Here is a 14,264-nt window from a genome sequence, read left to right on the forward strand (position 1 = left end):
AGCACAGCATAAGGTGTAGACGTCTCAAATCACCATGAGGTACACCTGGAACTAATGCTTCAGGGAAATAAACATTGTGTGTCAACTTTTCTTCAATAAAAAAAGACCAAAATATAATTTTTTTTTCAAAATATAAATTTTTAAAAAATTATATAAAAAATAAAGATTTTCTTTTTTAACATTTATTTTTGAGACAGAGAGAGACAGAGCATGAATGAGGGAGGGTCAGAGAGAGAGGGAGACACAGAATCCGAAGCAGGCTCCAGGCTCTGAGCTGTCAGCACAGAGCCTGACGCGGGGCTCGAACTCACAGACTGTGAGATCATGACCTGAGTTGAAATCAGATGCTTAACTGACTGAGCCACCCAGGTGCCCCCAAAATAAAGATTTTCAAAACAAAAGTCGGAACAAGCATGAACGAGTAGCGTAAGTAAACGTACTAAACTATTTTTGTTCCTGAGCCTGTCAGTTGAAGAAATGCATATATCATTCTGTATTTTGTTTCCCCTTGTGACCACTTACTTGTTTTATTAACACCCATGACAGTGACGCCACCTGACATTCGCCACTTGTGTGGCACTTATCCCTCACACACAATAACGCTGGGAGGGAAGTCACACAGGTGCGGTTTAAAGCGAGAGGCTTTGTGAGAACCAAAGGGACAAGGCTCCCACCCAGCATGCATGTCTCAACCCCACGTTCTCCAACAGCCCCCATTCGCGAGGTAAGGTGATCAGCAGGTAGGAGCCAGGCAAGGTCAGATGTCTGAAATATTAACTTCCATAGTGGGCAAATAAGGAAGTGAAACCTGGGATCAGACAGGGTGAAGTATTATTATGGTAATAGGTAACCAACATTTACTGGGCACTTTTATGGTTTTGTTTTTTTTTTTTTTTAAATGCAGGCCTAATACCGAGTAAGAGATGAGTAGGGGGGCGCCTGGGTGGCTCAGTCGGTTGAGCGTCCAACTTCGACTCAGGTCATGATCTCGCAGTTTGCGAGTTCAAGCCCTGGGTCAGGCTCTGTGCTGACGGCTCAGAGCCTGGAGTCTGCTTCGGATTCTGTGTCTCCGTCTCTCTCTGCCCCTCCCCTGCTCATGCTCTGTCTCTCCCTGTCTCAAAAATAAATAAAAAACATTAAAAAAAAAAAAAAAAAAGAGAGAGAGAGATGAGTAGGTACCAAGTAAAGATGGGTTATCTTTCTCTAACAAGATATCCATGGAAGAGTAAAATGTCGGTAACCAGTATCATAAAGTGTGGTGGTCTAACGTAGGGGCGTACAGAGATTGCCATGGAACACTTCCGAAGGAACAGGGCATAAATACTAGTGCATGCGTCAATAAATATCAGTTGAATAAACGTCAAAAGATGCTTTTCCCCAAAAGGAAAAGGTTAATGGCCCTGCCACAATTAGGAAGGAGACAAGGACGCAGGGAAACAAACATAAATGCAGCCACAGGGCCACCAGCTCTCTACGAAGGCACAGTCACGGGAGGCAACGCGTTGGGGCAGGTACAAAAAGTTGTAACAGGTGCAGGGACAGTGGCTACAGCCAGAGCTCAGGGAGCCAGATGTGTGGTGTGGTGTCACATCCACTACTCACATGCATGCGAGACGACCTCGACAACTTCTCTCCCTACAAGTCTATTGTTCTCTCTACCTGTCGTGTGGTTCCTTTCTGTTTGGGGAGTCCATTTTTTTTTTTTTTTTTTTTTTTTTTTTTTTTTTTCTGAGACAAACCAGAAAGCATCAGTAAAGAAAACAAAGTTTCTACCACTTATACCAGACTTTCATGGAACCTGTGTAGTTTGAAACTTCTTTAACCATTACCAATATAAGGAAAACATCACTGTTTCTATTCCTTGGGTCGAATTCGTCCCTCGTGTTTGGCCTCAATATTGGGATGCCTCTGTGCACGCTATGGGCTATCGCTGCTTCTTTTCAATTCGTTACTTGTTTATCAGGACAGTTTTCCTATCGTGTGGAAATCAGGTTTCACTAAACATGAGGCATAAGATAATGACTGACTAGTTTTAAATTTAAGCCAAAAGAGCAGATGCTGAAGAATCGAGACATTTTAAACCCTCCTTACATCATTCATCCCAGCAAACAGCGTGATGAGAAAGCTGTACACAGAGCAGAAGCTGGGTTCTACAGCTGAAGCACAAAAGAACGAGAACCTTTCACTCCGATGGCTTCCAATCAAACCCTGATTAGCTCACAAATGAATTCTGTTTTGGATTCTTCCCCTCCTGCCTCGTGAATGTTGATTCACATCATAAAACATCAATTGTTGGCACACCCCACACCCTCAGCCTGAGAGAAGCTGTTGGCATTTTCACAAGCAAGAAATGCATTGGCAAAGTGGTGGCAAAGCTTCTTCGACAACATTAGCTCTCTTTCCTGAATGTAACCAACGCTCTCATTTTTACTGCCAGAGTTTTCCAACATCCATCTGTATAATTAATGGTTTAAATAAAGCACAAGCTGGACAGACTAGTTTATGTGACATTAACCCAGAGTAGAACACTATGATGTAGTAGCATTGGAAAGTTTAAAATAATATTTTCACACACCAACCTTTTGGCCTCTCCCTCTTTTCTTTGATTTCTCATGAGGTCTGGCGAGATCCTGACAGCCCTCCAATGAGCCATCTAACACATCAGGCCTTGCTGGTCCGTTTTTAACACCTGGAACCCAAGAGGATTTGAAGATTAGTTAGAACTTCACACGGACTGAATACTAATGCAACTTAACCAAAATAAAAATTTAAAAATTAATTTATGCACACTGGTAACACCAAAGTACTATTCTCTTAAATAAACACTGCGTACGTCTTGCTCTTTGAAGGTCTATTTAGAATTCTCAGTTTATTCCACTACAATCTCCCAAGTGGAATTCACTTAACTCAAAGGTCAGGAATAATTTTGCCTGTCAGGTGACAATGTACCAGTTCTACGGTATCCCATCCATCCAGCAGGCGATGCAAGAACATGTATGCCCACACCTTACGTACGCACTATTCAAACTCCCAACTTGTGAACTTTTACAAACCCAAAGAAAGTAGTTCTCTATTAGAGGAAATAAGTATTCTTAGCTCTGGGGTCAGATTTACTCTAGAAAACAGTCTAGAGTACAGTGCAAAGCTTTAGGTTTCCATCTGCAAGTGACAGATGATTCTACACCCCACAAATGTCCACCTTAGACCAGCATCTTGCCATGAAGACACATAAACCAAAAAGATATTTATCAAGTGAAACTGATTTCATTAGATGCTAAACAGTGTAGAAATCCTACACAATGCACAATGAAGTGTGAAATGACTACTTGGAATTGCTACAACTTATAAGGTGCTCCTCTCCTCTCTTTCCTCCCAAAATAGTTCGCCTACTATGTGACTTAGTTGATATTTGGAAGGAAGACTAAAGAATACTAGCTACCACTTCTATGGTCTCAACAGGATAACACGTATAAAAGGCGAAAAGCAGCTTAGGGAACACTTATGTCCCAGCCACAGCCAAGTGATGGTAAGCCATCCCACACAACCCACCATCACCATCATCCAGCTCATCAGTCATTGATGCTCTTATCAACAATGCCTAATCATCAGGGGTTGCCCACTGGAGAGGCACACTGATCCTTCTCTTAGGAAGCTTACAACCCAACAGACCAATGTCGATACTGAAAGCGAATATAAGGCAAAAACAATCTACATGCCATAAGAAGCAAAAATCATATAACGTGAGAATGACTGCTTTGCAAATATTTCAAATAAAATAAAAGGCTCTAATAAAACAGATGCGGTTGACTTTGGAGGGTCTGATTTGAAAGTTTTAATCGTCTTTCAAAAATGGGATTCTAGCTGAGTGAAAACACATGCACAACAATGGTTAAATACTGTCTTGAACTCAAACTAATTGCTGTTATTTGCATCTTGAACCCTAAAAATGTTTTAAGGTCAGGTTCTGATCCACTTTGTACTAAACCCTAATACTAAATCCCTTTTGGAGACTGAAACCAATCACATGCGGACCCCACTAATCTCCTTGAAGATCTTCAGTATTTGAGGTATATTCCACTTCTTTCCCGGCAGGCTACAGACAGACGTTACTTGAGATGAATTAGTGGGCCATGTATTGTGCAGTTTACAGTCTGCTCTAAGATCCAGCCATGCTAAGTTTCTTTCACTCATTTTGAAGGTAAGGGTATCTATCTATTTATGCATTACTTTCCGAGACACTCAACCACCACTTTTTGAGAACTTCTAATGCCTAGGGCAGGACATGGATACAATGTTTTTTAAGATCTAAGATTATGAATAATTAGAATAGAATATTATTTGTATCCACCATTCAAATTGAAAGTTTACTCAGAGCAAGAGTATATGAAAATAAGAAAAGCAGAGGACTACAGATATAATTTGGAAGCCAATGCACCCCTGTTGTTGCACGAGTAAGTATGCTGCTTGCTAGAGTTATCTATGTCAAAAAGATTGTGTTACAGCTACATGCCTCAGTGCTAGCCAAGAAACAGACTGTGAAGCATTTTGTAAACAAAGATCTAAAAAAATGGATCACGGACTTTTAAAACTTAAGGCTGATACTGCTAATGACACATTTTCATTTTCATACATAACAACAAAACGATACGAGTTCAGATCTTCCTCCCCTTAAGATGGGGTTACGTCCTGATAAATGCATTGCAAGTTGAAAAAACTGGAAGTCGAAATGCACTTAACACGCAGTCTACAGAACATCATAGCTTAGGCTACGCTTAGCCTAACCAGGCTCAGAACACTCAGCAAGAGGCTACATACAGCTGGACAATAGTATCTAACACACAGCAAGTGATGTGTTGACTCTTTCATGTAATTTAATGAATACTGTACTGGAAATGACAGAGAGAATGGCGGTATGAGGGGGTGGCCGTCAGTATGATGGCCATTGACCATCATGATTATGTGGCTGCCTGGGGGCTATGGCTCACTGTGCAGCGCCCAACGTCACAACAGAGTGTGCAAAGAGTTTCCTACTGCATATCCTCGCGGTACACTGCGACAGCCCCAGGAACAATGCAAATTCAAAACTCTAAGTATGGTTTCTACTGAATATGTGTTGCTTTCACACAGTAGCAAAGTCAGAAGATTATTAAGTCAAATCATCCTGAGTTGGGAACAGGCCTGTCTGAGTTCTTGTGTGATTATGTAAAAGAACATTTTCACAAGCTCAGCTATGGCAAGTTGCTACTATGTTGTCTTTAAGGATGTTTCTGAAAAAACCACAAGCAGCTGAAAGTGCAAAGTAATTGTAAAAGCTGGTAGAAGAGAGAGGCGGGTTGTTATTCCTTTCCACAGCCCAGCAGCATGTTTCCTTCCCAGCTTCCTGCTCTCCTGCCCGCCCACCCACCGCGACCCCCTCCCCCATGGCTCCCGCCATTTGCTCCAAAGCTGGTTTCTCAAGGAGGTCATCAGCTCTCCTCTCTCTCCCAAGGGTGGTCTGAGCACGCCCCACAGTCATCCACTACTCAACGGTCCCAATTCCATGCCTCTTGCCAGGAGGCTTGATACACCCAACTGCCTAACAGACCTCTATCTTCAACGTCTCCGAGAAATTTCAATTAACACAACCCTGGGCCCTGTGTGACAAACGTTTTATCAGCCATCTACGTATCAAGGTTGTAAATCCTAGACTCCTGTCTCTCTCCTCACTGTCATCTCAACTTCATGACACAAGTGATTCACTTAGTTTTCAAAAAGTGATCAAATACAGAGAGAAGAGACCAGAACTTTTACTGTTAAGTTACACTGCCCGGATTTCAACAATTAGAAATTTGTTTGGGTCAGGGCGCCTGGGTGGCTCGGTGGGTTAAGCGTCCGACTCTTGGTTTTGGCTCAGATCACGATCTCACGGTTGGTGAGTTCGAGTCCTACATCGGGTTCTGTGCTGACAGCACGGAGCCTGCTTGGGATTCTCTTGTCTGACTCTTTCCTGCGCATGTTCTTTCTCTCTCTCTCAAAAAAAATAAAATAGAATAAATAAACATTAAAAAAAAGGGAATTTGTTTGGGTTAACAGTATCATCAAAATACAAACACACCAAGGAAGGTTGGAAAGTGAACTCATTCACTTCTCCGTGTGAATGAGTTAAGTCACTACCTCTGCTGCACCTATCGGGGTTAAGAGGTGGTTTTGATACTAAGTGAAAATAAATCACTTTGGAGGCAGAACCAGGCTAAGGCAGCATAAGGACAAATGTATATAACCTAAGTGCTAGGAAAAGGAAAGAGACGAGAAAATGGATGTTGAGACAACCATTAAACTCCTTAGAAGAAACCTGGTCCGTGTGGTTGTTGTGTGCAGGGTGGAGGCGTAATAAGAGATATACCCTTACTTCCAACACCTAACCTCCTGCGAACTTTACTTTCCTACTTCCAAGACACAAGACTAATTAATACTAGTACGAGTAGTACATCTAAGCACTCAGTATTGATACAAAACACTCTGCAAAATCAACTACATCGAAGATGAAAAGGCTTCTGAAGCCTTTTCTGATTCTGATTCAAGAATCCATATATTGGACAGGTACAACCATACCCCTAAATCTGAACAATATCCCCCCAGGGAATTTCTCCTGAGTCTCTAAAATCTTAATATTATGAGTCATTTAAGAACAACCTGGAATGCAAAGTCTTAAGACTGTGGAAAGAGCCTTCAAAGACACCTAGGAAAAATCCTTTCCATATAGACTTCTGGGGTTTGGGATACATGCAAAATATTCATGTGTTCGACACAAAAAAACCCTCACAGTTTCTAACAAAAGAACATATATATTTTTTTCATCCAATGAAACATCAAGTTCACTTTACAAATACAAAAACAAATCTAATCATGATCATCAAAAGATGTGGAATCTTTTCCTTTATAATCACTATGAAGATCATTAAAATTTATTAAAAATTTTTTTTAATGTTTATTTATTTTTGAGAGAGACAGAGACAGAATGCGAGTGGGGGAGGGGCAGAGAGAGAGGGAGACACAGAATCCGAAGCAGGCTCCAGGCTCTGAGCTGTCAGCACAGAGCCTGACGCGGGGGTCGAACTCACAACCTGCGAGATCATGACCTGAGCCAAAGTTGGACGCTCAACCGACTGAGCCGCCCAGGCACCATTAAAATTTATTTTAATATGTAAAGTAATGTTAATACCATATAGCCTTTCCCACAGGGAGTAATTTCTCCATCTTTTTAATTCCCTGATACTTGCATACAGATTATCTTGACTGTATCTTCCCTTACTTGTCTTAGTTCCTTAAGGGAAAGGGATAGAACTTTACAGCAAACTTACTTCCCCTTGTATTTATCCCAGTATCTGGGACACAGTAGGTGAAGAGCAGTCATAATAAGGAATAAATGAATTGATGAAAAAATCAAACAATCAACAGGTTGTAATCCCTTCCTTATGGCCAGCCTTTCTGTTAAGGCTGACTAACCCACATTGAGTGGTTGGGTTGCTTACCTCCAGTGAGTGTACTGGCAGGTCTGGGAGAGAGGGTTGAGAGAAACAGTCTTCTCAAAACATGTGTATTACTTGAATTGTCAAAAGGTGCAGTCATTACTCTTCAATTTAAAGTATTTAAGGGGCACCTGGGTGGCTCAGTTGGTTAAGTGCCCAACTCTTGGTTTCGCTCAGGTCATGATCTCGCAGTTCATGGGGTTCGAGCCCTGCGTTGGGCTCTGCACTGGCAGTGTGGAGCCTGCTCAGGATTCTCTCTCTCTCTCTCTCTCTCTCTCTCTCTCTCTCTCTCTCTCTGTCCCTCCCTCACTCTCTCCCTCCCTCTCTCAAAATAAATAAAATTTTTAAAAAATATTCAAGAAATACGTGTTTATGTATACCTATGTATTTGATACAATAGTAATTCACAATTTCTCTTGAATGAATACTCAGAATATGTGAAATATTGAATAATATCTAAATGCCTATGATTTGATGGGCTGAGTTCTTACTAGGTATATGTGAAATATTTTTAATTCAATTAAAAAAAATAGTATATCTCCTACTGATTCAATGAAATGTAAAATACATCAGTAAGATTATCAAACTTTCTCATTTGGTTGCAAAACATACCTGAAATAAAAAAACACTTCTCTACCTTAGGATTATGAATTATGAAGAAATACACAAAAATGTACCTTTTACAAATCACATAGCATTTCTGCCTCTAAACCCCATAATGAACCATATTAATCATTGTCTAAGCAGACACTACTATTCATTATGCTACTTTTTCCTTCAAAGTCAGGATGAAGCCTTGTAATTCCTTCCCAACCAAGAGGCAATGGCCCCGAACCAACTGAAGTCAGCACAGACACCATTTGTTATTTCCATCTCTGGGATTAATGCACTAAGACAGAACAGCGCTGTATTATGAAGGCTGTAGTGCGATTTAAAATATCTACTTCAGCAGGGACTGTACGATATGACGTATGTGTGCTAATTTACCTCCATCCAAACACCCACTCCAGTGGTCAGTTAACAGGTTAACAAATACCACACTCAAGAGACAACTCCTAGAAATCCTTCTGCCCAATTATTATTAGACCTTTTGCTAACTGGCAAAATAGATCAAAGAAATGAGTTATACTTGGTGGGGTCATCAGTTTGTCAATCAGCATAACCCTTTCTCTGGTTGAATCCATAGATTCAAGAAAACTGGACTGGCTAATATATTACAGGGGGTCCCCCCACCCATGCATGAATAGGGCGTAATAATCAAGCAAAAGCCACAGCTTGTGTTCCTGGGGGTGATAATATTCAAGACTTGGTCCCCTAAATGGCAGTATGACAAACCGCAGGGTCAAAGTAGATCTGGTGGCCTGATGCTGACGAGGTTACAGAAACGTCACCCTAGAATTTTGTAGGCGGCTCGTATGTATTTCAGGCAAGGTATGGAAGGTTCATCTGATGGACAAGACCGGTGAGTTTAGCATACAGTTTGCTTTGTGGACAGTTCTCCACCTACGTGCCAATAAACGTTCAATAAATGTCTGTGTGTCTGAGACGAGGAGTGCCAACTTTCACCAGCCTCCGACACTTGTATTACTTATGAAAAAGAATCCAATAGTTGTACGTGACCAAACTGCTGGGATATGGCACGCGTCTGTAGTGACAGGTAAGATTTTTTTCAAGGACAGCAAAGAAGAAGGTTATCCATTGAACCAGTGGACAAGAGTGAAGGTGTGGCTACGAAAAGAATTTCCTTCCGCTTTTGCCAACGGCCATGTGGCCTCACTGGAACCCCTTGAGCCACCTTTGCCATTGAGAAACAAGTAGGAGCTGACCGTGAGCTACTTCAAGATGACCAGGCAGCTACTTGGCAATTGAAACCAATTTCGGGAGGTGGTCGGAAGGTCCGTGGTTAGCGGCGGCACGGCTGCTGGAAAGCCGTCTCAACAGGTGAGTCACGTCAGGCAGCTCTCTACACTTTCCGTCCGAAGTGAAAACGTTACGTGACATCTCCATCCCATGCAAATTCGACGTGGACAGAACTCCTGCACCTGAGCTGCACCTATTTCTGGGTTTTTTAGACCCTGATGCAAGAACAAAGGGAATTTATTTTGACGTCCACTCGACTGCACAACTGACAAGCTTCCACCTATCTTCGTTGGAAGTGACTAATTTGCTGTGTAAGACACACTAAAAGGCACGTATCAAGTGAAAAGTCTCACAGATTTCCATAAATGCCTTATATACGATGAATGTGCTTGATGAAAACCATCTGCTTATGGGCTGATATCAGTATCTGGCCGTACCTATCTGTCTGAAAAGGCGTGTTCGAAAGGAAAACATAAAATTTTATTGTACATCTGCCTCAATAAATGTTTGCAATCCATTCTGAAGATACGAATGCTTCATCTGAATCCCAATCAAGAGAAAAGTAATTCCACTCCCAAAAAACAGAATTCTGTTCTTCTCATTAGGCCTGTATTACAAAAAAAAACTGCACTCAACATATTTGAGTTTTGTCAATAAAAATTTTGTAAAAATGTCTTTTCTTCTCTTTGTGTAAATAGCCACGTGTCTTGATTTTGCTTTCTGGTTCACAAAGCCTGAAATAGTTACGATCTGATTCCTTACAGAAAAAATCTGCGGACCCCTGAAATGGACTAAAGAATGAAGTAAATCTATTGCTCTATTGATACTGATATGGAAATATCTGACATTTTAAAAAAGCAAACCTTAAGGCAATAAGATGATATAATCCTATTTTTGCAATAAAACCCCTTTGTAACATCTACCCTCACACCCTCACTGGGCACCCTCACACACACACACACAGACACACACAGAGTCTCGAAGGAATTACAGTGAACCGGTGACAGCAACTGCTTCTGGCAGATGCTCCACAACCAGTTGGTTCACAAAGCATCCAGGGTGACGTGCAACTGAGAAAGCCCATCTGGTGACTCCCCTGTGTAAAACCCCCAGGGGCTTCTCAATCACACTTCAAAACAAAACAAAACCACTCCAAGTATTGTCAGGTACTGGAGCCCTGGGGATCTGGCTCCTGGCCGTCTTTCTAGCTCATTTCCTCCCAGGCTTCCTTCAGCCCAAGGAGCTGCAGCTGCACTGGCCTCGGTGCAGTTCCTGCAAGCACTTTCTACCCCAGGGCATTTGTACTTGCTGCTTCCTCAGGCTGAAACATGATTCAAGCAGTCATAGGACTACCGGCTCTGCGATGTCTGGTCTGAGGTCTCAGGTCACCTTATCTAACTGCCCGCACTGCTGTGGTGCTGTGTATCATCAGGCTCACTGATTGACGTCATGCTTGCCTTCATCCACTGCGTCTTCCTCACTAGAACATGACCTCTATGCAGGGCACACACTGTTTGCTTCTCTGACATCTTCCAGCAAACTAGACAAGTGCCTGGGACACAACAGGTGCACAGCTGAGAGCTGTCATGGGAACTCACAGGAGGAGGTACCCGAGGAGAAGGAGAGCAACATTTACTCGAAGCAACTTCTGTTACTGCGAGCATATACTTGTTTACAAAATTGTTCATAAAATTAGAGAATAAAAGTCTAAAATGAAAAAATTACTGGTTAATATGATTTCAGAGATTATTTAAAAAAAAATTAAAAGTTTCTCCCTCTGTTCCTGTTCTCCTCACGTTTATTACTGACTCTTTCTGTAACTTGTGCTTGTAACCTTTAGTGCACACCTTCTACCTTCCATACCGACAAGGGCAATGAGTACAAGTGAACTGAAAGCAGAAATTGAAAAAAGACTTTTATTTCAACATAGAAGACTTGGAGGTACCGCTTCACGTACAGAGTATTTTTCCTGCTCCACAAGTGAGCACACAAGCAAGGTCTAGAGTAAGCTGCAGGCTCTGTGCTTCCACCCCCGTGGCAGGTTCCCAGACAGAGGTGGGACACCGGCTGAGCTGGTAACAGGCAATTTAAACCCATCAGTGGGTCTTGATTTTATCACAACAAAACAAAGGGATTTGGTTTAGGCTAGACAATACAGAAGTCTCTCCAGCCCTTCAATGCAATGATTTTCTGTCTTTGTGGAATGACATCAAACAAAGTGACCCTACAAGACATCCTTACATTAGAGGGCATAGAACGTTTGTTTCTCGGAGTGAAGTTCGGTCACACCAGGGCCCTGGCTGCACGCCGCTGTGTGACAGCCCACATGAGATGAGGCCGACATCTGCAGTCCCCTGGAGCACCCAGTGCTGGCCCCTCGGGGTTTTCCACGTGCTCCAGGCCCCAGGGGACTGTGGACGCGGGGGAGAGTGCTACAACATCCCGCCTGCAGGGACAACCGCGCTCTTTCTGAACGACGTCGGGGCTGCGGGGTGCGCCTCATGTCTGCAACCAGCCTTTCGTCCCCCAAATTTATATTTTCACATCATTAAATATTATTCAAAGGCTTTAAAAATAAACAAGATAAAAACCGAAGAAAATGAGAATGTAAGCTTTAAGAACAGGATACTCTTAACTACCAAAAGATATATATATATATATAATATATATATATATATATATTTATAATATATATATATATATAATTCTATATATCTACTGTTTTATATTAACCTTAGAGTCAACATGATTTTAAAATAAATATTTTGAAAACACGTACTGAGGCTAACACAACGTAAGATATAGTTTGTCAAATGTTATATATTTTCGGAAAGCTAAGATATTAAAAATATACAAAATTAATCTTCTGTGAGGCTATTCTGGGGACTTTATACCCAAGGAAAAGATCTACAGCAGTTATTATTTAAACCCCTATAACTTCTGCATCTTGAGAAGGTTAGTTAAAATCATAGGGTAAGCAGACAAACAATCAAGAATAAAGTTAGTCTTGTGGAAATTTCAGCTTCATCTTTTGGTAAACATGGTTAAAGTTCAAGATTTCATCACTTTTGATTGCTGAAATTTATCTGTGCTTGTAATCAAAGTGTAAAATAAAATGTCTTCTATTGTTGCTACTTTTGCTACAATTACACAGTTTATTACGATGGCTACAGTTAAATTACACACAGAAATAAAAGTCTATTTAAATCACAGCTTAAAGCAAACTTAAATAGAAGCCAACGAGGCCTGTTACGATAAACTTACCGAGCAAAAACGTTAAAAACATTTTTCTTTATAACATTGCCCCAAGTTTCTTCAAAATAAATACTGCTAGCATATTTCCACACTTCCTTTCTCGTACCTTCTCTTTTCCTGGTGGAAGCAATGCTCACACTGCCTTACTATCCTTCTAGCATCAAGAGCCTCAGTCCTGTGAGCAGAGACATGTTCAAACCCTCCGTCAGAACGCCTGTCTGCACGCCAGCCATGTTCCAGGAGGAGGCTGCACGCAAACAGGGGAGCACCTGCTCTGGGTGACTTCGCATGTCAGGCTTCACTCACTCGTCACCCACATGGAAAGGCTTGGAGAAACGTATTCCTAACAGCAGATTGGACCAATGAGCCTAGAAATACCACAGGGCGGTGAGCCACCTTCTCCTAAAGAATCTATCATTGGAAAACATCAAACACCCGTTCTTTAAAAATAAAAAAAGGAAAAAAGCAAACACTTTAATTACGAAAAGGCTGTGGTGACTTCACAAGACGGACACACCGTCCCATATTCCTGTAACCAAGACACCTGGAAAAGGAGATTCACGTACTTTCACTGCATCCTCTGGACACATCTTCCCTCTGTTCGGCGGAGGTGTCCGCGGTGCAGCTGCCTACAAAACCCAGCCGGTCGTCAGGCTGCGTTCCACCGCAGGACTCCCGCTTCGTCCGAGGGCGGTCTTCTTTCTGCACGCTCCCCGCGTCCATCAGCTCTCTGGCTTCCGCGCTGCCCCCTTCCAGGGGACGTGAGTCCCTGTCAGGTCCTTTCCCGCTGAGCCTGTCCGCAGCAGGCAGTGCGTCGTGGAACGGAGAGTCTGCGCCATCTGGGCGCGTGCCCTCCCCTCTCTGAGCACCAGCCTGCGGACGACTCCCTGCGGCTTCCTCAGCGGCCAGGCAAGCCCACGCTGCGTTTGCTTTGTCACGTGTGGGTTTCTCAAGACTGCGGTGACTTTGTGCCGTTAAATCGCTCGTGGGGGCTGGGCTGGGATTCTTCCCAATGCAGGAGAAGTCAGACGTCTGCAGTATGTTCCTTCTCTCCCCCCGAGAGAGGCCTCTGCAGATGAAGAGAGCAGGGCCCGCTGACAACTGACACCCGGGGAGAAGACCGTCCGAGCTCCTCTCCTTGAGGTTGTCAGGTGAAAAGTAATCGTCGTACGAGGACACGCCGCAGCCAGGAGCCTGGGCGGCAGCCCCAGGCCCGAAGTGCAGGCGGTCCCCCGACGTGAGGAGCCACTCCTGTGACACGCCGGGTTTCCCACGGCATCTCTTCTTTAGTCTTCCTGTCGGGGACGAATCTGAGATCTCAGACTTTCTTCTTCTCTTCGCCGAGGAGCTCTCAGATCGTGAATGTCCCCAAGGTTGGCGTTCTGTCGCAGATAACGTAGGGGACAGACCGTGTTTCATGCCAAACACCTCCCTGGGTGCTCCCCCGGACCACGTGTCGGGGGTGACCGCTTCACCCGCAGGATCCCTCTGCCGACTTACTTCTTGTTCTGAAAGACGGCCCGAGGGATTTTGAGGAGTTAACTGGCTGAGGTGACCAGCAGGTGCCGACGAGTGAACACTACCGGTCTTCAGGGAAGCTGAAGGACCAGCAGGTGCTGACGAATGAACACTACCGGTCTT

The 14,264-nt window shown here is 43.1% G+C and overlaps 1 protein-coding gene across 1 annotated transcript; it reads right to left on the reverse strand.

Annotated features, from left to right (window-relative positions):
- Positions 1-889: 889 nt before the first annotated feature.
- LOC125917440 (microcephalin-like) lies at positions 890-14,261 on the reverse strand (the record flags this gene model as incomplete). The annotated part of the gene is made up of 2 exons (XM_049623640.1): positions 890-2,689; positions 13,190-14,261. Coding segments are annotated over 2 exons (1,194 nt in total), but the record flags the coding sequence as incomplete, so codon positions are not given.
- Between the last annotated feature and the right edge of the window lie 3 nt (positions 14,262-14,264).

The sequence above is a fragment of the Panthera uncia genome, unplaced genomic scaffold (assembly GCF_023721935.1).
Source record: "Panthera uncia isolate 11264 unplaced genomic scaffold, Puncia_PCG_1.0 HiC_scaffold_1853, whole genome shotgun sequence".
Taxonomy (NCBI): Eukaryota; Metazoa; Chordata; class Mammalia; order Carnivora; family Felidae; genus Panthera; species Panthera uncia.